A 20732-nucleotide genomic window follows, 5' to 3' on the forward strand; every position below is an offset into this window, starting at 1 on the left:
AGACAAAAGTAGACAGTGACAGTAAATTTAATTTTATGGGAGTAGTATATTGATGGTGGGATTAGATTTTCAGCATTTACACAGACACTTGATCAATTTTGTGTTATTAATCAGACTGGTTGTTGGTTGGGTGTGGGTATTGTATCCAATACAACTGGCTATGATGACACCTTTAACTGGACTGAATAATCTAAAACGATGATATGTATAATCTGATGATTTCATGACTTCCCAATGGAAATCAGCAAATGTTAGGATATTGACAGTTTTGCTTAAAATTACAACTGAATGAGACCGATGAGGGCGGTGAGACTCACTTAATCTAAACAGTAACATCTCGAACAATAAAAAACAAACTAATGATCTGACAGACTGCAGAGCTGAGCAGAACTCTCTGTGGGTTCATCACTATGAGTCACGTTACATGTACTCATTTGATCTATTGTTAATATAAAAATATTGATTATTGCAGCTTTGCCTTTATATACCACTCAGTCAGACCAAATGCTCTGTGTGGGGATGATGTGTTAAGTCATGACACCAAAGTTCAGACAGAGCAAACTGTGATTTTTCAGGCCAAGTTTACCTCAGTTTACACCATACCTGATGCTAACTAACCCCCACTGTGTTCATTCCATCGTCCTCACCTCAGGAGGGATCATAGCTGTATATCGGCTGGAGTTGTATCTACTGTAACCCAGGCAACAAGAGCTCTAAAAATAACTTGGGGCCCAATGTAGATCAGCCATTTTCACCGTGGCCTGCAATTCCCCACATTCAAAGAGAAGTATGTTTGAACCACTCCACAATAACAAGTAGTGTTACTGTCTCTTGCCTTTGTCTTTATATGATACAACAGGGATTTTCAAAGTGTGTGGGCGGGCCTCCCAAGGGGGGCCCCAAACAGCTTCAGGGGAGGCTCAGTGAACGGAAGTGAAACAATATTACTTATTGCGTTAGTTCAAAAAGAGATCACATAGAATAGCCTACATGTGTGAGAATTCAGAGATACAGCAGTTTTTGGGAACTGTTTTCCTTACATTAGAGTGAGAAACTAATGACTGCCATAGGACAGACCTTATTAAAACTATTTGGTGTAGTCAGAAGTTATGTCAAACAGCAATATTAGGCTATTTTGGCTCAAATGTTGAGTGTCTATGTCAAATACTATAATTATGATCCCATAAGCATCCCGGAATTGAGCGAAACTTACCAAGTAAACTAAAGATGTGGTGGTGGGGGTGCCATTTCTCAAGCTTTGTCTGAGAGGAGGCCCGCAGTCTCAGACTTTGAAAACCCCTCTGATACAACATTTTATCTCTTGCACAGGTAGAAAGAAAACATGAGCATGAGCTGGGTATAGAACAATCATGTGCAATAGTTTTTGGTCATATGACTCCATCTTACAAGCAAAACCACTTATATTTTCAACATGATAAGTCTAGAAATGGTTATGGTACATGAATTGTGTTTAGGTCAGATCACAGTACAATTTGTACAGCACTGTGATCTTCAAGAGCTTAACGTTTATTATACTAAACAAGTTGACTGATATGTGCTTTGCTTTCATTGTTGTGCGTGCTCAAGTTAAAAACCCAACAACTGCAGTATCTCTTTTCCTGTAGCTGCTGGTAAGGTTAACCCTCATGACATGTTGTCATCAGGCTTCAAAGAGACAATGTCTTCAATAGGAAGTAGTTCCAATGAAAACTTAAGCCTGGTCCAACCAGCCTTGTATTGGGAACACCCCCACGATTGTCAGGAGGGGTGGACCGGACCCAAAATCTGCCCAATTATGCTCAAGTGTGCGGCCAGCATTAGTGTCATTTGAGCACCACAAATTATTATTAATTATTTATTCACCTTTAGTGTACCGTACTTGTGAAAATAAAACCGGAACTATCCAGATTAGCTAGATACCAATAGAGGTGAGTGAGAAAATACGTTTTTTTGTCAGTAATGTGGATGAACTGGACTTTTAATTCCCCTTACAGAGAAAGGGATGGTTCTTTGCTGAATAATATATGTATCCAAGTCTCACAGGGACCATGTGAAGAGTAGATAAAGTTCAATATGGTGCGTACTACATGCATTACAGTTGATCACATTACCACAAGATACAATATCATATATCGATATCTTGTAATGTGATACAACTTACATGATGCAGTGATGGAGATAACGGTGATAACAATTAAACCATCTTGAACCTTGTGGCTAGTTTTTCAGATGCAGGCTAATGCTGCACAAACGTCTCAAGGTTTGTGGTTACAATCCAGACTGGCTTAATAAATACATGCAGTTTTATTCGATATATTACTATACATCATGTTATATTAACTAATAAAGAAATCAGGGTCTACTGTTGCTAATTTCTCAGATCATTCCACTTACTTGTGCAGGACAGCTATTTCATTCTCAATGCTGTTTTCTTTGCCTTCTAATGCCTTCTTGGGGATACACTTGATAGCTACCAATTTCTGGGTCCTCTTTTCCTCAGCCAGGACCACCTCAGAGAAAGCTCCCCTGAAACACAAACAAACAGGGCAGTTAGTCAGACCGCAGTCCATTTATCTTCGGGGGTTCAGACAGACCTCTTCACATGCATCTGGAAAGAGGAAACTCCTCCTTTGATGTTAAACTGGCTTTTGTGATAACCTGGCTACTTACATCTAAGTGCTGGTAGAAGTTCTAGCCTGTTGATGCCAGATTGGATTTATTTTTAACGTCAACCTCCTCCTGAAGTCTTTGGGTCGCTGCTGAGTCAAGTTTTGGAGAGGGAGCATCTTGGTGGGATGATTTGGAAGCACCAGTATCAAATGCGGAGTTTCGTCTTGGTGACACATTTTGATACTGGCCCAAAACAGTCTTAAATTTAATGTTTCACCCTTGTGATGCACACTGAATTATTATCATCCTGTGGAATATACTGTAGAGTAACTGGTTTCTTTCATTTTCTTTCAACATGTTTTACTAAACATTACTAAAGTTACTAATAATACTGCACTTTATCTTTGATACACCAGGAATTTCTTAAAAACATATTTAACCAGATAAGTGCACACACCAATAGTTTTATGCTCTGTTTTAACAAGCAGAAGTATGCACAGCTACTAGTTCTGGCCTGATGCCTTCTACAGTAAAATACAACATTGCTTTCTTTGTGTCTCCCTACCAACTAAAAACAATAATGGAAACAAGTAAAGCAACAGAACTCAAACTGGCAAAAAAAAAAAAATGTTTATAATTTTCCCATGACCCATTTGACAGTAGGAGGCAGACATTTCTTAGGAACTCGTGTGTTTTGGCCGAGGTCCAGAGATTTTAGGCTCAGATCCAAAGCTGTACAATAACTACAAGGAATCCTGATGCATAATTATCGGTTTACACTGAACATTACACTGATACGATTAATAGTACATATGCAATGAGACATGGTACAGGAAGGAAATTAACTTTCTTACATGAATACTTATTTAGTCAAGTGCGAACAGAGTGTGAATTACATAAAAAATCCCCAACAGTAAATTCCATATCGCCTAATGTTTTACGTCTTTTGTGTGACAAAATAATTGATTTAATGGTAAAAAAAAAAGGTCTACAGCGGCCTCCGAATTTATTATATGAATAAATTCCCTGGTGGAAAAGGCAGCATAGTGTCTATGCTGCTTTAAATTGTCATGCCTTGTGATGACATTTGATTAAAAACTTTGAAGTGTTGAAAATGTTGTTGATTTCCTTTTTAAAAATCACATTGTAGTGGTTATTAATGTTTATGTGGCTGCATTAATGAAGCTAAATATCATGCTCTAACTACACTGGGAGAGTCAATCATATGCTTTTACTGTGATGTGATATGATATTAATTTGTACGGCTGGTTTTCTGTTCATTTGGCTATATTTCAAATGTTACTACAATAAACAATAAGAAGAGCTTTCACACAATGAGATCTACTTACTCTATTTTATTCCATACACTTATGGTCAAAGACCTTCTTGGGGCAAAAAGAGAATGAAAGAAGGCAGTAGTTAGCCCAAATGGAAAACATCTGTGTATCCCACAAACACGTCATATGGGATGGATTGTGAAGATAGCAGAGATTCTCGTTTCTGCAACCTGTTCGTTTCACCGGAGAGCTCAAGACTGATCAACATATCAAGAAACCAATCTTATATATTTCTATTTTAAATCACAAACATTCACCAAAATTAGGTTACTAATTAACACTTTTTCAGTAGCTGACAAGAAGTCTGGCTGCCTTCTCTTGCTTAACAGTTGACTGTCTGACTGAACAAGTGCTACAACGCCAATAACATCTCTTTGAGTTTATTAATTCATAGTGAAGCCTTGTGATATGAATGTGCTGCACTGGATTAATCAGAAGAGAAGTATTATTAGATCTCTGGTTCTTCTGAAATGTACTTAACTTTAAAAAATAAATTCATGTGAATCTCTTCCATCACTGTTGGGAATCATTTATAAACACAACCTCACACTACTACCTGCTGGTAAAGTGTAAAAATGTCCCCAGAAATTTTGTCGTTAAAAAATTTTATGTGTGTATACTGTATGTACTGTATATGTGGCATAGGGTGACTGTCAGCTCTCAGTCTTGTGTCTTACAGTATCTCTTCCGCCACATATAGCTGTATGTGTGAGCAGAGAGGAACCATAACTGCCCGACAACTAGGTTTGCAGATGCTTTATCAGCTCTACAAACAAAGAAGGCCTAGATGGCTCCATGCCAATGTGACCAGAAAAGAAAGAGCATGACCTACAGACCACAACTCCTCTATGAACAATGTCTTTAGTGTAAGGGAGCTGCTGTTTAGAAAAAAGCATGCTTACAACAAAAAAGACAACAAAGCAGAACCCTCTCCTTGGTTCAAAATGTGTCAGAAACAATGCAGGGTACTTACTTCCGTACTTTACAGGTGCTTCATAAAGTAGCTTGACCCTGTAGTTGCTCAGTAGTAGTGGACTATAACTTAATGCTTGACTGAATGTGGATCTGAATGAATTCAAATGTGTTTTTATTATTATCTTTACAATTACAATGTGAACCTGGATATTGGAACATTTTGATGTTTTGATCCAAAGTGTGTTTGACTACTTATAGGCAAACTATATTTATTCTACTACTACTACTACTACATTAGTCAGCTCTGAACTGGAAAATGATCTCTTCTCCTCAGGCAGAATCTCTGGGTAAATGATAAATGAGCAGTAATTACTACTATCTAACTTACAGTATTCAAAATGTTTATCTAATCACTAGTTCCGTAACAGCCTTTATCCAGAGTGGCCTACGTACAGCTTCCCTGCCGCTGTTAACCTCAAAGCCAACACAACACGGAACCCATTTCCTGATCAAAGTAACAATTATCCAGGGAGTGAGGCCTTGTGGTCACATCTCAACAAGAATGTAAAACTGCCACAGAAAGGCCATTAGCTTTGACAGAAATCCTGCTGCGTGGAGGAGGTTGTCAGTGCTGCAAATTCCTCTGTAGCATCTGGAGGATTGAGTTGACATTCTCCATGCTCCCACTGACAGACAAAGGGGCTCTGGGGAAGTGTCAAACAGTGGTTCACACAAACATTGGGAAAATCTGAGAACAGTAATGTGTCTGTGGCTATGGAAATGGCCCATTGTCTGGTCGTCATTTTTCAAGAAAACACCTTCCAGTGGCACATAATGAAATAATGACATAATGCAGTAAATGTGTCCCATTTTCTATCATATTTATAAGTGACATTACAATTTATTAAGTTGGCTGTACCTCTGGCGCATTGGTGCTTGCAGTTGCAAATTAAGTGAAACACCAACTCAGCCCAGTTTGGCTGGACTGCAGATAATGCCTGTGCATTGTTTGTCAGAAACAGAAGCCTTTTACCTCTTACTTCCTGTAACCTGGACATTGCTTTCATATAATACCAGAAAATACTTCCTTCTTTCTGAATGTCTGAGAACTGCAGGGTAATGTTGTCATTGTGTTGGGCAACAATCTCTTTTTGCCAATGAGGATGTTTATTCTGGGCATGAGAACACTAATTATAATCGCTGGCGATGGTCTGCTTAGTTCTACTGCCAAAGACATTTGCTTACAATAACAACTCACCACTGTATTATCTGATAGAATAGATAGAACGACTTCACAAGCACTGATGGAGAGGCAGCATAGGCTCAACCTTTCTACAGACTATACTGTTTCTACTGCAAGGATGGAACAGAAGAAGATCTTCTGAGAACCAGCTGTGGGACAGACATTACAGTTGATTACTTGATATCTCTATAAAATTGCCAACCCACAATGATAACATTACCCCTGAATTCACAGAGACAGGGCAGAAAATACATTCTAGTGGAGAAAAACAATAAAAGTCAAAGTTTACCCTGCTACTGACACAGTGCAGGATTAGAAAACATGAAGAGCATAATTGTGATGAATATTTGATGGCAGCTAAGTAGTGTGGTGAGTTTGCTGAAAGCTTAATCCTAGCAAAGGTTTCAACTGGAATCTGGATTATAAGGTAAACAACTGTGTTTACTGAGCTGTTCCTGGTCCTAACAGGACATTCTTATCACCACCAAGGGACCCGAGTCCAGGAAGAGGATGCACACACACACACACACACACACACACACACACACACACACACACACACACACACACACACACACACCTATTAGCCAGTAAACACTCAATACTAGGACACGCTTTCTGCCACTATCCAAACAGTAGGGCATGTTCTCAGAAATTCACTGTGCAAATACTTTACACAAAAGTTTAAATATGGACAAACAGTAGCACAATTTAAATGTGTGGCGCCTCAGAGTAAATATTTGCATCCCTATAATAAAAAATACTGTAGATTTTCCAGTGATCAACATTGTGCACAAATCCTGTAATCCAAACACTTTCTATCCTGCCCTAACAGTGGACAAAAGGCAACCTTTTTACTTTCACTGCTCAAAAAGTTCAAACATTAGCATAGTTCTTTCACTCACTTGATCTCTTTATTACATCACTCTCTTCTGTCTTTGAGTAAGCCGCTCGCTTAAAATATAGACTCGGTGTTGCTTAGTTTCTGTCGCTACAAGCAACCTTTTCATGTGCGTATCCCACGACGCCTCACTCGGTGCATCAAAGGGATTTAAAATCAAGGAATTAGGATCTCACATGCCATCATGCACGCATTCTGGCTCACTCCCGTGCAAACAAAAAGCACACAGAGGCACATAACACACATGCACTAACAGACCCTTAAAAGAGGCTGCGGTTACATCCACACAGATAAAACCAGATAAGCTCAAAAACAACAACAACAAAGACTATTAACATACTTTTGAAGCATTACTGACACACACAAGTGAGGCCCACTCTCTGTGTGCAATCACTGTCATGTTCTTGTAACAGCTGTAATTTCTTCTTGGATTTAACAGAAGTTCAATCTCTGTTCCTTCTCTTTTTATGAAAACAGTTTTCTTTCTTTGTTACCATCTGCTTTGTCACATATGTGTCTGTGCCAAATGCAGATATTTACAGTACATATGCCAAATTAAAGTAATCTCAAATACATGTACATGCTTTATTTCATATTATAATTTCGATGTTGATTTTGATATAAAATAAATTTGAAAAAAATAGGGAGTGTTCCTCGCATGCTGTAGTGTTTTGAGAATACAGACATTCTCCTTGACAATCTGCCATGTATTTTTTCCCCCCGTTTCTCAATGTCCAACCAATTGCGCCATCTGTCCTGCTGAGAAGTTGGTCAAGAAGGTATGTAAGCAGATGACAAAATGGTAACTGTGGAAAGGTCAAAGAGACATAGGGAAGGACCATCTGGTCCAATCAGAGCTGAGCGATACCCAACTGTGATACTGGCCCTGAAACATAAAAAGACCATCTTTGCTCTGTGGGCCTTCCAAACACAAAGACCTGCAAAACCAAACCACAATCCCTCTGTGAACCAACACAATAAATAACAACTTAAGCAATCACTATTAGCTAGATGTAGTGTTCCAATGCAATATATAATTTAATTTACTTTAATCTAAAATAAATTGAAGGGAAATACATAATTGTAGGAGCATAATAATTCTCTTTGGATCCCTTAGGGAAACGTGAGACCTTGAAGCTGCTATAAACATATTTTTTTATATGAACAACACTTATCTACTGAGTCATTCTAATTATTAATCTATTTGTCTAATTCTTAACATATATCCTGTGGTGTGGGAGTCATGGTTCAGTATGTTTTTTGTTACAGTGTGGCAAGCAAGAAGATAAATTTCTTGTCATTTATTTAGAAAAATATAACACTTAACAGTGGCTGGTGGGACATAATTATTTTCTAAAAATCCAGCCATTCGAACATTTGTGTCAGGTCAGTCAGAAATAAAAAAGTCAATATGTCAACCTTGCTTTAATTCACCTATAAATCTATGTGCTATGAGCAAATTATACTGGTACTGAAGCACTCTAAGCATTTGCTTAAATCCTGTGTTTAAAGTCATATATCTGCAATCTCTGAGTTCTGACCTGAAAATCTTTCATGATGAATACATGTACCGTTACACCCCAAATATCGCAACTGTAATAAGATAGGGATTAATTTAGTTTAATTTTAACTGATATAAAATATAATCTGCTGGTATCATCATGTTTTGTTCTCTCTCGTTTTAATAATTCCTAAATATGAGTGTTGCCATGGTGCTGGTATGTTTGACTTGACTCACTGCCAGTTACTTTGTCCTTTGGCTGACGACCTCAGTGCACTCCAAGAAATAGAAATAGGAGCAATAAAGAGATGCATTGACAGGAGTTCAGTGATCAATCAAATACGTAAAGACAAATATTGCCCCTTGTGTATCAGTGCCAGTGGAGAGTCCGACAGGGACACCGTGATTTCCACCACTCCTCCCACTCCCACATACTTCACAAACATATCATCTGTCATCTGTAAATCTGAATGTGGGAACAACTAACAATTTACATTTAGACAACTGGTGTGTACATCAGATAACATTATCTAATACCATCAACAACTGTAAAACTACACAAGTGTAGAACAATGTTTTGACTTTGTTAATGGCCGTTGCAAAATTACGTTTGATGCGTCCTGATTGCCGAAGTTTCTAGTACACAGAGAATTATAATTCACTCTGCATCTCTAAACAGATTCTAAGCCATGTTTAGCTCATTGTTTTGGTTTTCTGGTCTGTCTGTGCATTTACTAGATTCAGTCTCTCACCTCACACAATACAGTTTCCCGCAGCAGTAGGCCAGTCACAAAAGCTCTGATAAACTTAGCAAGGGGCTGAAAGAATGTCGAACATCTAGCGAGCACAAATATTTAGCTCAGGAGTTGGTGGAGACAAAATGCAGCTAAAAGCAGAGCGAAAGGTGGCCTTAAATTTTGTCAGGAGGATTTGTCAGGACTCGAATGGAAGGATAATGTGGTGGATGTGGGCAATCTGCTAACACATTAGCTGTGGGCCTAGTGGACCTAAACTCATTTAATGAGACTTCAAGTGCTTTATTCTCCATGGCAGAGAAGAATAGATCCAACTCTTCCACTGTTTCAAGTCCACTTACTGAAAAGAATTGCTTTAAAACGCACACATGAAAAAACAGTAATCCGTAACCAAATTGTATAGAGGATTGTAATTAAGCTGCAAGGCAAAGAACATGCTTCCCTAAGGGTTTCTCTGACCAGAGATAAAAAGAGCAAGTCTTTTCAAGCCAGTTTGCTAATAGTATGCGGACAGCTTGTCATGTGGGGCTATATGGGCAATAAGGGATTACAACAATGGAGAAAGACTGTGGGAAGATGTACATGACAAGCCTGCACGAGTACTTAAAATTGTTAGGGGGATATATTGCTGTGAGCAGATGGAGATGCATAAGTGGGACAGACAGTGGGCATATACTGTATGTATGTGTGTGTGTGTGTGTGTGTGTGTGTGTGTGTGTGTGTGTGTGTGTGTGTGTGTGTGTGTGTGTGTGTGCGCGCGTGTGTGTGCGCGTGTGTGTGTGTATGTATTCCAGGAACAGCAGGCTATGCCATGCTGAGCTGTGCTATGCTGAGACACAGGCTTCTCTTTGAATTAGGTCAGGGCAGGGCTGAAGGGCTGAGGGTGCCATAAGCAGGGATGGATTTTCAGGACTGGGATGAAGTTGGCAATGGTTCCAAGATGTAATTTTTCAAAAGAAAGGTTAATCTCTCTGCATTTATTGTCAGGGTGAATCAACAATGGACTTGACATTTATTTCTGTAGTGATCTTACTATGCTAGGTAGCTTAGCTTAGAGGTGACCAGGATGGTGTCTGCACACATTTTCAGCACAAATAATGTGTGAGCACTGGAGCAAAAAAAGACGCAGAGAGAAGAGGAGACAGATGAAGAGGAGACAGATGAAAGAGAGAGAGAGAGAGACTGAGACAGAGAGACAGAGTAGCGTGCCACAAGCCTTACTCATAACTCCTGTTTGGTCTTATCAGTGGCTGAGACAGAATTACAACGGCAGTCACAGTAACATGTTGTCCTGTGCTTTGAGGTCCAGTACAGGAGCAGGGCATTGTGTAATGAAGGACGGTCTTAGCGCTCTCTCATCCTACAGCTTAGGCACGATCAAACCTTGTAATAAACGATAAGCAAAGCCAGGAAAAAGAAAAAGAATTCACTTTTTTTTCTAGAAAGGCCAGTGGTGTGCATATGGGGCACCTACGTAGAGAAACAGACACGATCAGGGGAAGATAAAGACAATAAGAGATATCACGGGAATACAAAGGGATAAATATGATTAGTGGTAAATGATGGGGAGAGAGGGAGCGTTAGGACAGAGACAAAAGAGAAGCATGGAAAGAAAGAAAGACAGATATGAAAAATAAATGAAGTGGGACAGCTCTCCTGCTGGGAGATTTATCTGCTCCATAAAAGGTGACTGCTTCCTTTTGTCTGAACTACTTTGTTAATCATCATTTTGAATTCATTTGATTCTGACTCAGCATACAAACACTGAATAATGAAGAAGCGACAAAAATAGCACCCGAATAGTCGGTCTGGGCTAAAATTCCCTCTAAACCCAGTTTCTGGGCTCCTCGCCGTGTCTCCACCTAAGCTAAATTTTAGAATCACATTAAAGTATGGCGACGGGGGGTCATGGGCTGCTTTGCCTCTTCATGATATGGAAATCAGGAAGATAGACATCACAGCAATCGAAGCGAATGAAGTCTGATAATAGAGATTCAGAGTAAGTATTTAATGTAAAGGTCTATAACTTATTAGTATCAGGCAATAGTTACTTATAATGTTATTGGTATGAAGATTGATTCAAAACAATTCACAATTTGCTGTACTAAATATGCATTTTCATTATGTTTGGCTATAATAAGCTGTTTCTGTTTAAATGTGATAATAACTAACTCAGTTCTGAATGGACGAGGTTCATATACAACCTTCAGTACACTCCTAATAACTGACTGTAAAGAGTTAAGAATAGGGATGCTTAGGAACGATAGGAACGATTACCGGTTTAACGGTAAACCATGGTAAAATTCCCGACGGTTATTATTACCGTACACATTTTAATTACCATGATAATACGGTTAACCGCGCTATTATAATCTCACGGCAAACACTGTCCATCGTCTCCCAGAAGCAGGCGCGCATGCGCAGAATGCAACGTGGGTTTGTTTGGGTCAATGACAGCACGGCGGAGGACAACGCTGCAGAGATTTTTCAGTCACTCTTAAGTCCGGTCGTATTTGAGTTTTTATGAGAGTGCTGAGGGAAACTTGATTGAAGAAAACAATGTTATAGTGAACGCAGGGTGAGTTAACTTTTAGCTTTGGTTTGTCTCTCTGACTTGCTAACAGCGTGTAAACTGAAGCTCTCAGTGTTGCTGCTCTTTATAAAAACGCTACACGTTGTTCTGTTGCTGTGTGCGTCGTCGTGTCTATTCGTCCACTGCACATGATAACACGTTACGCAGTTTATTCAACCAACCAGCATATTTAGAAACGCTACAGACTCCTCTGTATTCATGTCAGTTTTTGGGCTTATTGCAGTTCACTGTCACTGTCTTCTACAGACCTATTTGTTATCATGTAATATTTCTGGCACATTTTTACACTACTGTGATAATACTGATAACCGTGATCATTTTCACGTCACTATAATTGTGATATATTAAATTTTCATACCGTTTCATCCCTAGTTAAGAACTAACTAAAAAAGTTGCAGACAAAAACAAAAAATGGGTAGCACCCTGACTCACTGATCACCTGCACTGACTACAACAGTACAGTGGGCAGATATTATTAAAGTAAATAAAGTACAAAAAATATACATTTGTCCAAAATATATAAGTTAGATTAGGTGACTCACTGCAAATGCTAGTGCGTCTTGCACCTCAGTTTATTAATAGTAACATCTAGCACTTGGCTGGTTGTACCCCCTGCACATACACTTCATAGACATACTGTACTCAGACCAGTATTAAAGAACTATTTTGTTTATTATACTTCCTCTGAATAGTTCCAACATACGGAGAGGTCCAGGAGGAGGACAAAACATGGGCAATTAAATACAGAATTTGCATTTTATTATACCCTAATGATTTGAGTGAACTGACATTTTGTTTCACCTCACAGGTCTGAACCACAAAGCTGAGATGAAATGGCTTTAAGAAATACAGTACATACAGCACATAACCTGGAGCTGGGTCCCACACCTTCAATTAAGTTTCACAACACCGGGAGATTTGTAATTTACTTAGGACTATCACAATTTAATTCAAGTGCATTTGACACTAAGGCCGAGTCACAGCCTCACCTCTTGTCGCACACATACACCCAAATGAGTGTTGAGTTATTGAACCTTTCCACTCAGAAGCAGATAGCCCTCAGACAGAGTGGCAAATCGGTGTTAAAAGCTGATGAGGCACGAGCGAGAGGGAACTAGTGGAGCAGAAGGTTCCTGTTTTTTTGTTTTTAAAGCATCATCATCTACTGTGAGCATACTTATCTAATGAAAATACCAAGCACTAAAACCATAGGTATTTTGTCTTTGTGGTCTTTTATCCACTGAATATGGATAAAAAGGCAACGTGGAATATAAGCTCACTCTGAAGTTGTGATGCACAAAAAATCCCCGTGAACGGTTTTAATGAGAGATCTTCAGTCTGTTAAATCAAAAATAACAGGCCGTGGGCAAGATGGCTCCTTGCTTTGTAAAAAGAGAGGTTGTGTGATGAATGGGTGCTATGTGTTCATTCAGAGAGGTGGGGAGAGAGAGAGAGAGAGAGAGATGGGAACACAGGAGGCAAAGGTCTTCGTAAAGGAAACACAGAGAGGACAGACACACGGAACTACTCTGAACCATCAATTACAAACATATGCGCTCTATGAACGTACACAACAGTGCAGAGGAACAAGTGTTGTCTCCCTCACCCACACATAAACACATATTACTCTTCCCAAATCAATAGTGGCCAATAGCTGATCATACGACCAGCGCTGGCAGGGGCTGCTGGGTCACCGTTCGACATGAGTGACAGAAACAGGCAAGGGTCAATCCATCACCCCTAATGATTTTAGATGATTACGCCAGGCTCCCATACGCTTAGCCTCCACTTCCTCCCCTGCCCCGTCTCTGTGTTTTGCAATGTATTCTGGGCTGAAAATGCAGAGAATTTCCCCTTGCTGATCTCGGCATGAGAACAAGTGCAGCCATTGAAATGCCAGAAAGGGCAACATGGCCTGTTTGTGCAGTTTGTCATCAGTAGGGAACCATTAAAGCTGGCAGAAAACAACACAGAGCTGCTGTTTGCTGTATTGAATTAAATCATCTTTATAATACTGTATTCCAAATATTACATTAATATTACAGAACATACAGATGCAGAATAAAATTTATTCTTAATGCACCTTCTGTACCTGTCACAGATGTGTGAGCTGTTCGAGATAGAAAGTAGAATTGGTGCAATGCTAAAAATAGTTTCTGCCGTTACATAAAAGAGTTATTTTTACAGAAAATATCAATATCAAATTTCCAAATACACGACCTGTGGATCAATAACCAGCCAGATTTGAATGATAACATACTGAACAACACAGGCTGGAGAGTGCAGTGTAGTCAGTATTTTAAATACAGTCATGGGAAGCGCCGCGGAAGCTAAGGGAATCCACACTTTCTACTAAGCAAGAAGATCTGGATGGGTGGGTTTGTGTGTGTATGCATGAAATTTCTTTAAATGTTTTGAGAAATAGCTAGTGTTCTGTAATGCAGATAATTGTGACAGAGGTTTTTAATGTTACCAACAATTTAACTGTAAGAGTAGGTTGTTATTTGACTGTATACAATGTCTTATTGACAATAAGGATCAATGGTTCTCTTTATATGCTTGGTTGTCTGTGTCCTGGTCCCTGTATAATGAGAGCTTTAATTTCAGCTGAAAATCAAAGGGCGGAAGGAAACACCGGGATCCCGGTTCCACAGCGAACACAGTGTGAAGCCAGCAAACAGTTAAGAGAGCAGGTGACGGGGCTGAGGAGCCAAAATGGAGCTGGATTTCTGACAGCAGGGATGTGGTTTTGGGTTGGATTGGACAGAGATAGACACAAAAAGAAAGACAGAGAGAGAGAGAGAGAGAGAGAGAGAGAGAGAGAGAGAGAGAGAGAGAGAGAGAGAGAGAGAGAGAGAGAGAGAGAGAGAGAGAGAGGGAGAGGGGGGGGGGGGGGGGGGGTAGATTAACATACGTAACAGACAGAGATGGAAAAAAAGAGGGACGGCCAAAGAGGATTTGAGTTGATTGCGGTGAAAGTGCTGTTGCCTGTGTGTGCATTATTAATGCCCATCTGTTTTGATTACAAAAACATGTGGCAGCAGCTGGGGATTCACAGCACAAACCCAAACATCCCCTTGGTACACAGTTCAAACTCCCCCTATCATTATCATTTGTCACTAAAGACAGACATTTGAAGGACCATTTGTTTGTGATGGTGTATTTGACATATGTTAATGTGCCCTGAAAATGTATTGCTTCTAAACATAGAAACAGGATAACAATTGTTTGGTTTTGTATGCAGAGGCCAATGAGTGATTATGTTTTTTATGATGTTCACTGGTTTGCCACAAAGAATATAGTGTAAAGTATACAAGAACCAGTTTTAAATATACTGTACATTATTCTGTATTGAAAAATTGAAACGTATGGGCTTTTTTGTTTGAGATATGATGAACATTTCATTAGATTATGAGGTGATTTGTAGCTCCTACAGTGCAGCCCATTTATGGGAAAAAAATATGAGTGATGGAGGCTGAAATACATTTACAGAAAAACGTCTGTATGTGTCATTCTTTTCCTCAGTTTTCTTGTAAAAGAGAGAGCAAGTTTATCTCTTGCACAAAGCACACATATGCACCCGGTGGTGGATTATTAATAGCAAATCAAAAACTTTGTTTCCATAGTGACTGTTTGAGTCCATTATGGAAAGTGTTTCCTGTTGTTACCAAGACAACAATCCAGCAATGGCAAATGAATGCGGCTCACAGTGACATGCGGTGAGCCGGTGATCTCTCCATAAACAAGCTCAGCACCAAACCAGGGGGCATGTGGAGGACTGGAGGTATGACAATGAGAGGGCTTAAAGGATGTGAAAACATTTTTACATATGCACCCATCAGTTGTTGTATACACTTAAACAACCCAAGTTTGGCTTGATATTGCTATATTTACCTGCACATAATATCCCACTTTTCACTATAGGATGTAAAGACGGCGCAATAAAACAATAATGATGATTATCACAATACGATTTTCCTCAATAACAATATATCACATGTCCAATAAGTGTTTGATTTAATTCATTTGAATCATGAATGAATTAGCACCTATTTATTTTATTAAGGAAAAGACACTGAAAAAAAGATTTTACTTAATTTTACTCATGCGTATTTGTTGATTTTTCTTTTATCACAATAGTTTTGAATGTTCTATCTCAGATCCACTGTTTGGCATCACGTGTTTGTCATGTTCTGACCATAAAGAAAAGTTCACAATCACAATTAACCATCTGGTTTCTTAACTTTCACTCAGCCTTTAAACTTGAAAGAAATATGGATTTGACATTTATCGTAATAATTATCGATATCGAATTATATGATTTTTTTTATTGTTTCATGCATCAGACTAAACGTAACTAACATTTTGCCTTTATTAGAGAGTTTACAGTAGAAATACAGACAGGAAAGAGGGTTAGCGGTCATCAAGCTGGTATGACATATTTATAACTGTGGTTAAGTTACATTAGATTTTAACTCATTTTCATTAAGTGCTTACAATATTTGTTCTACCCTCTGTGCATCAGTGACTAAAGAGCATAAGGATGGTTTCATAAACTCACAAAACAAGCTTAGGTTTCATCTTGTACTAGTGTTCACACAACTTAATCCTGGACTAACAAGGATGTGGGTGTATCTAAATGGTGCTTCAAGTAAGACACCTTGGATAAACATCCTGTCTTATGACTCTCAGCATCCATGCTTAAGGATTATAAAACAAAGAGTAGTGGGATTAAAATTTACATTTAACTGCCATGCACTCTCAAGATCAATTTGTTCTTTGAGAACAAACTAGGGTCCAAATTGCGTCTGCCCATTTGGTAAAGTTGGGGAAACATTTCACTGTGGGATGGATAGCAGGACCATTTAGACAGGAGGACCAAGTCAACCTCAGGAGGAACTCGAGAGGAAAGAAATGGTCCTGTCCTGGTGATGAAATATGCTCTATTGTATCAGGTTCCAAACTACATTTGGGTTTGGACAAGTGTACTGTATAGCTACCAGAACGGTGTTCCTGCCATATAAGTTGGGCTTGAGAGATGCAGAAAACGAGTTACGGCTACAAGTGATAAGCAGCGGGCATGCCATCATGCACTCCATAAACCAAGCATGACCATTTTGAGACAAATGGATATCCCACACATACGCACGCACAGCACACAATGTCCTCAAAAGTTAAGAGGTTTAAGAGAGATTCCAAGGCACCAAGAAAATCAGAACAGCAAATAAGGAGACACAGAACAGACACGTCCAACAGAACTCAGGGTAAAATATCCCAACAGTATTCTACCGTATAACACTCCTCTCAGAAAGTACTGCTAATATGGGCATATATATATAATAACCTGGCAATATCTTGCAACAAGGCAAGCGCTGTCATACGCTGTCATCCATTTTTCATTTTCAAAAATACTGAAATAGGGCGGAAAGCTAAAAATCAACATTTAGAAAACAAATCTGATTAAAATCACTTTCACAACATTCAAATGGACCCATGCCTGTTCAAATCCAAAAGCATAAAGAAAAACAAATATATATGCAAAGATCTTGTTTGTGGCGGCTCTACTGTACAACAAATGTGGGCCTGCAGCGTGACTGATCCCAACGCACACACATGGGACTGAATGCGTCTAATGTGTCACTGTACGAAGCTACTTCCCAGGATGCTGCGGGATAAGGGGCCTTTGTTCATGCATTGTCACCTAGATGGGAAATCCTTAGAGCAAAGAATCTTGCCCTCAAAATGAAAATTAAACTCAAACCCCGCAGTAAAAATGCAGCCCCCCTTCTCCCCAAATGTCTCATACAGCTATGCAGACATAAACACACGGTGGAAGACAGAGAGGCTAGATTCCAAGGTTGGAACTGGTATTGAGTAAAACTCAGTCCTGTAAATTACTACTTTTTACATGTGGTTAATCTTTACTGTGTCAATCAATAAGTGTTGGAAATAAGGAAAAATGCAGATATTCAACTAAAAAGTATTTTTAAGAACCATAGCACACATTTTCTTATGTTTCGTCCATTCGCACGTTTTCTAAAGTTGTGAATCTGAAATTATTGTTGATCAGTTAGGTCTAGCTGTCTTGTGTCTGTAAAGTCTGTTGGGAGATCCTTAGGAGTTACCAGTTTATTAAACACACCTGTACAATCTAATGTAATCCAATACGACAGCCCAGCAATAACTCCTATCTTTGGGAAGTGTATCGTGTTCAGTTTTTGTTGACACTGTGTCAGAGGTATTGACTCAACTCTGTGGTAATTTATGAGGTTGTATATTTAGTGGTGCTGTTTCACAGCGAACTGCATTTATCTTAAGAGAAGCTTTCTAATATTCTGTCTACAATCATTTACGTGCAGGGAGAATATCAGCCTCTCAATATGATGCTTTGTGGCTGGTTTGTTGACACTGTGTCAGATAGGTCAAATCCACAAGTTTCTTGATAACAGTGTCAACAAAAGGGAACATTATAAACTTCTATTATTTAAAATCTACTGCAGGATTATTGTATTAAATTGCATTAGACTATACAGACTGATCGCTCCCAAATAATCTTGTTTACTTGACTGACACTATCCTTTTAATTACCTGGCCAAATGGTATTCAGAGTTTTGCCCAAAGAAAAATGTCACAAGATCTGTAATAGTGCTCAGGACAGTCTGGATAGACTGTCTTAATTGCTTTAAATACAGTGTTTTAATGTGTTTTATAATATTTTGTAGTGAGTTTCAACTAAAGCACAAAAATAGCTGTTTGTGCTAACATTGCAATATGAGGTGGACTGAGCAGCTGAAAATGCAGGTGCAATGTTAGTCCAAAAAAACCCCCAAACAGCGCTGCACCACCTGATCTGCATTACAACAAACTCATCTGTGCCACTCCACCTACCTTAGCGTAAGCACATTTGTTTTGAGCCATGAAAATACCAAAAGGTCTGAGAAAAACAGCATTGCTGCAACTGCTGGCTTTGCTCTAACACAGGTCACACACACACATGCTGCTCGCACCACATCAGGTTCATATTAGAGCCTGTTGTGTTCCGAATTAAGCATCAAGTTGTTTATCTAGGGACACTGACAGGAGCAGTGACACATTTACAAAATAGAGCAAAACATTGTCAGGAGGCTAGTTGCACAGAAATAAATTCACGGCCAATCACTCCTTACCAAGTCGAGCCTATCTGGTCATTACACAGCAATAATTCCCTGTGCAAATGCTTGCATAATTAAAAAACATTAAATCCGTAAAAAAGTGTTGGGATCAGAAACAAAATAAATGCAAATTTTCTTATTTTGTCCATCCGAGAGAACAGTTAAACATTATATGCATATTGCATAACTTAAAATGGAAAACAAACCCTTTATTCAAATTGTGCCAATGTTTCCCAGAGTGTGAAAAAGCCACCATAGAAAGCTGAAACACAAGGGTTTTTTGCCGCTGGCACTGACACACTTACGTTCCCAGGATCTCTTTGAAGTCATACTGATCCTTCACATCTGTAGTCTTCTTTTTCCAGGGATGGCAATCGTCACCCAGTGGCATCTTCTTGTTGTTACGGTCAGAAACAATACTAGTGAAGAAAAAGAGGATAAGGAGGAAATGCTTGTTAATACCAACAGTTTAACTCCCTCCATCCGCCACCTGCAGTAAATACAATACTGCTCACCTTTCTTAAATGGTTGATTATTATGATGATGATGATTATTGTTGTTTTATAACTTGGATTACTGACATCATTGGATCTATTACAGAGTTTGCCACTTGTGCTGACACAGTGTCCAAAAAACATCTGACATTATAAGGAAAAAAAGCTTTATTCGTAAAGCATTTTTCAAACACAGAGGCAATTCAAAGCACTTTACATTAACCAAGTGTAAAAAAAACAAAACAAAAACAGAATCACTTGTTAAAGGCGGGCCCATGTGAGCTTAATTATGTTGTGTTTGGAATATTTAAATTTTTGGTCTTGACAGCTTGGGTTTAGCTGTTGAGGCGTTGATTTTTTTTGCCTTGTGGATGTGTATCAGAGAAGAGCACTTCATACAAAGTCACATAATGAAGTTGAATTATTGTTTGTTCAACTTTCGTAAGGAATTGCATGATGCCAAAAGAATAACCTTTATTCTGCAAGTTCAGTTGAGGAACTGTCCTAAACTTGCCATTGGTTAAAACAAACTTTACAAATGGATTGTTGCAAAAATGTGGTCAGTCTGTTACATACAGACAGTTGCATGTGTCTCAGATAAATCCTGTTTCTTCACACGCAAAAAACATTTCCTATGACACCTGCTATTGAACAATTCACCCATTATACTCTGATACTGATACTTGTCACATGTAAACACTGACTCACTGCTGTTTATCGGACTCCCGAGTCTGCAAGGATGTGGCTCAGGTTATTTCATCGTGGCTGTTGCAATGTTGTGGTTACTTTGGGAGTTCAACGTGGCACACAGAGCAGAGGATCTGTTCTAGATGTATAGATTATTTATATGGACATGTGAGCAATATTTATTTCCTGCAGTCATATTCAAGTAATTTTAAAACCAACAAGAGTGGAATTTATGGTCAGGAGGGCTAAAAGGCATGACCGATATCTACTAGGTTAAGTAAACTACAGTTTCACTCTAGTAACCCAATTGTTGCTGTAGAAGTAGGTTCATCTTTTTATACCGGCCATGTGTGCGGACCCAGGTCAAGTTGACAAATTAATAAGCACAGCAGCAAATAAAGATTTTCCCCTGGTGTTTACTTTGGTGTAACACTGTTGTTGTCAAACTGAAACTTTAAGATCTGTCTAAAGAGAAGCACATGTGTGGGTAACTTTACTGAGCTTGTGTAATGCTCAAGTTTAGGTAAGGTGATATGACGAATTAC

The 20732-nt window shown here is 39.0% G+C and overlaps 1 protein-coding gene across 4 annotated transcripts in view; it reads right to left on the minus strand.

Annotated features, from left to right (window-relative positions):
* camk1b (calcium/calmodulin-dependent protein kinase Ib) overlaps positions 1–20732 on the minus strand; it is a 38186-nt gene that overhangs the window by 12539 nt on the left and 4915 nt on the right. For 3 of the 4 annotated variants that reach the window (XM_038696321.1, XM_038696320.1, XM_038696319.1), the window contains exons 2-3: positions 19312–19425; positions 2395–2526 (exon numbers count right to left, since the gene is read on the minus strand). In XM_038696321.1, the coding sequence (XP_038552249.1) occupies positions 2395–2526; positions 19312–19397 (218 nt within the window). In that variant the 5' untranslated portion in view covers positions 19398–19425. Of the gene's footprint in view, positions 1–1213; positions 1321–2394; positions 2527–19311; positions 19426–20732 lie in introns of those variants that run through there. The other variant, XM_038696323.1, reaches the window with a different exon arrangement.

This window comes from Micropterus salmoides, unplaced genomic scaffold (assembly GCF_014851395.1).
Source record: "Micropterus salmoides isolate LMB-PRFRI ecotype aquatic unplaced genomic scaffold, ASM1485139v1 Ms_hic_scaffold_4, whole genome shotgun sequence".
Lineage (NCBI taxonomy): Eukaryota > Metazoa > Chordata > Actinopteri > Centrarchiformes > Centrarchidae > Micropterus > Micropterus salmoides.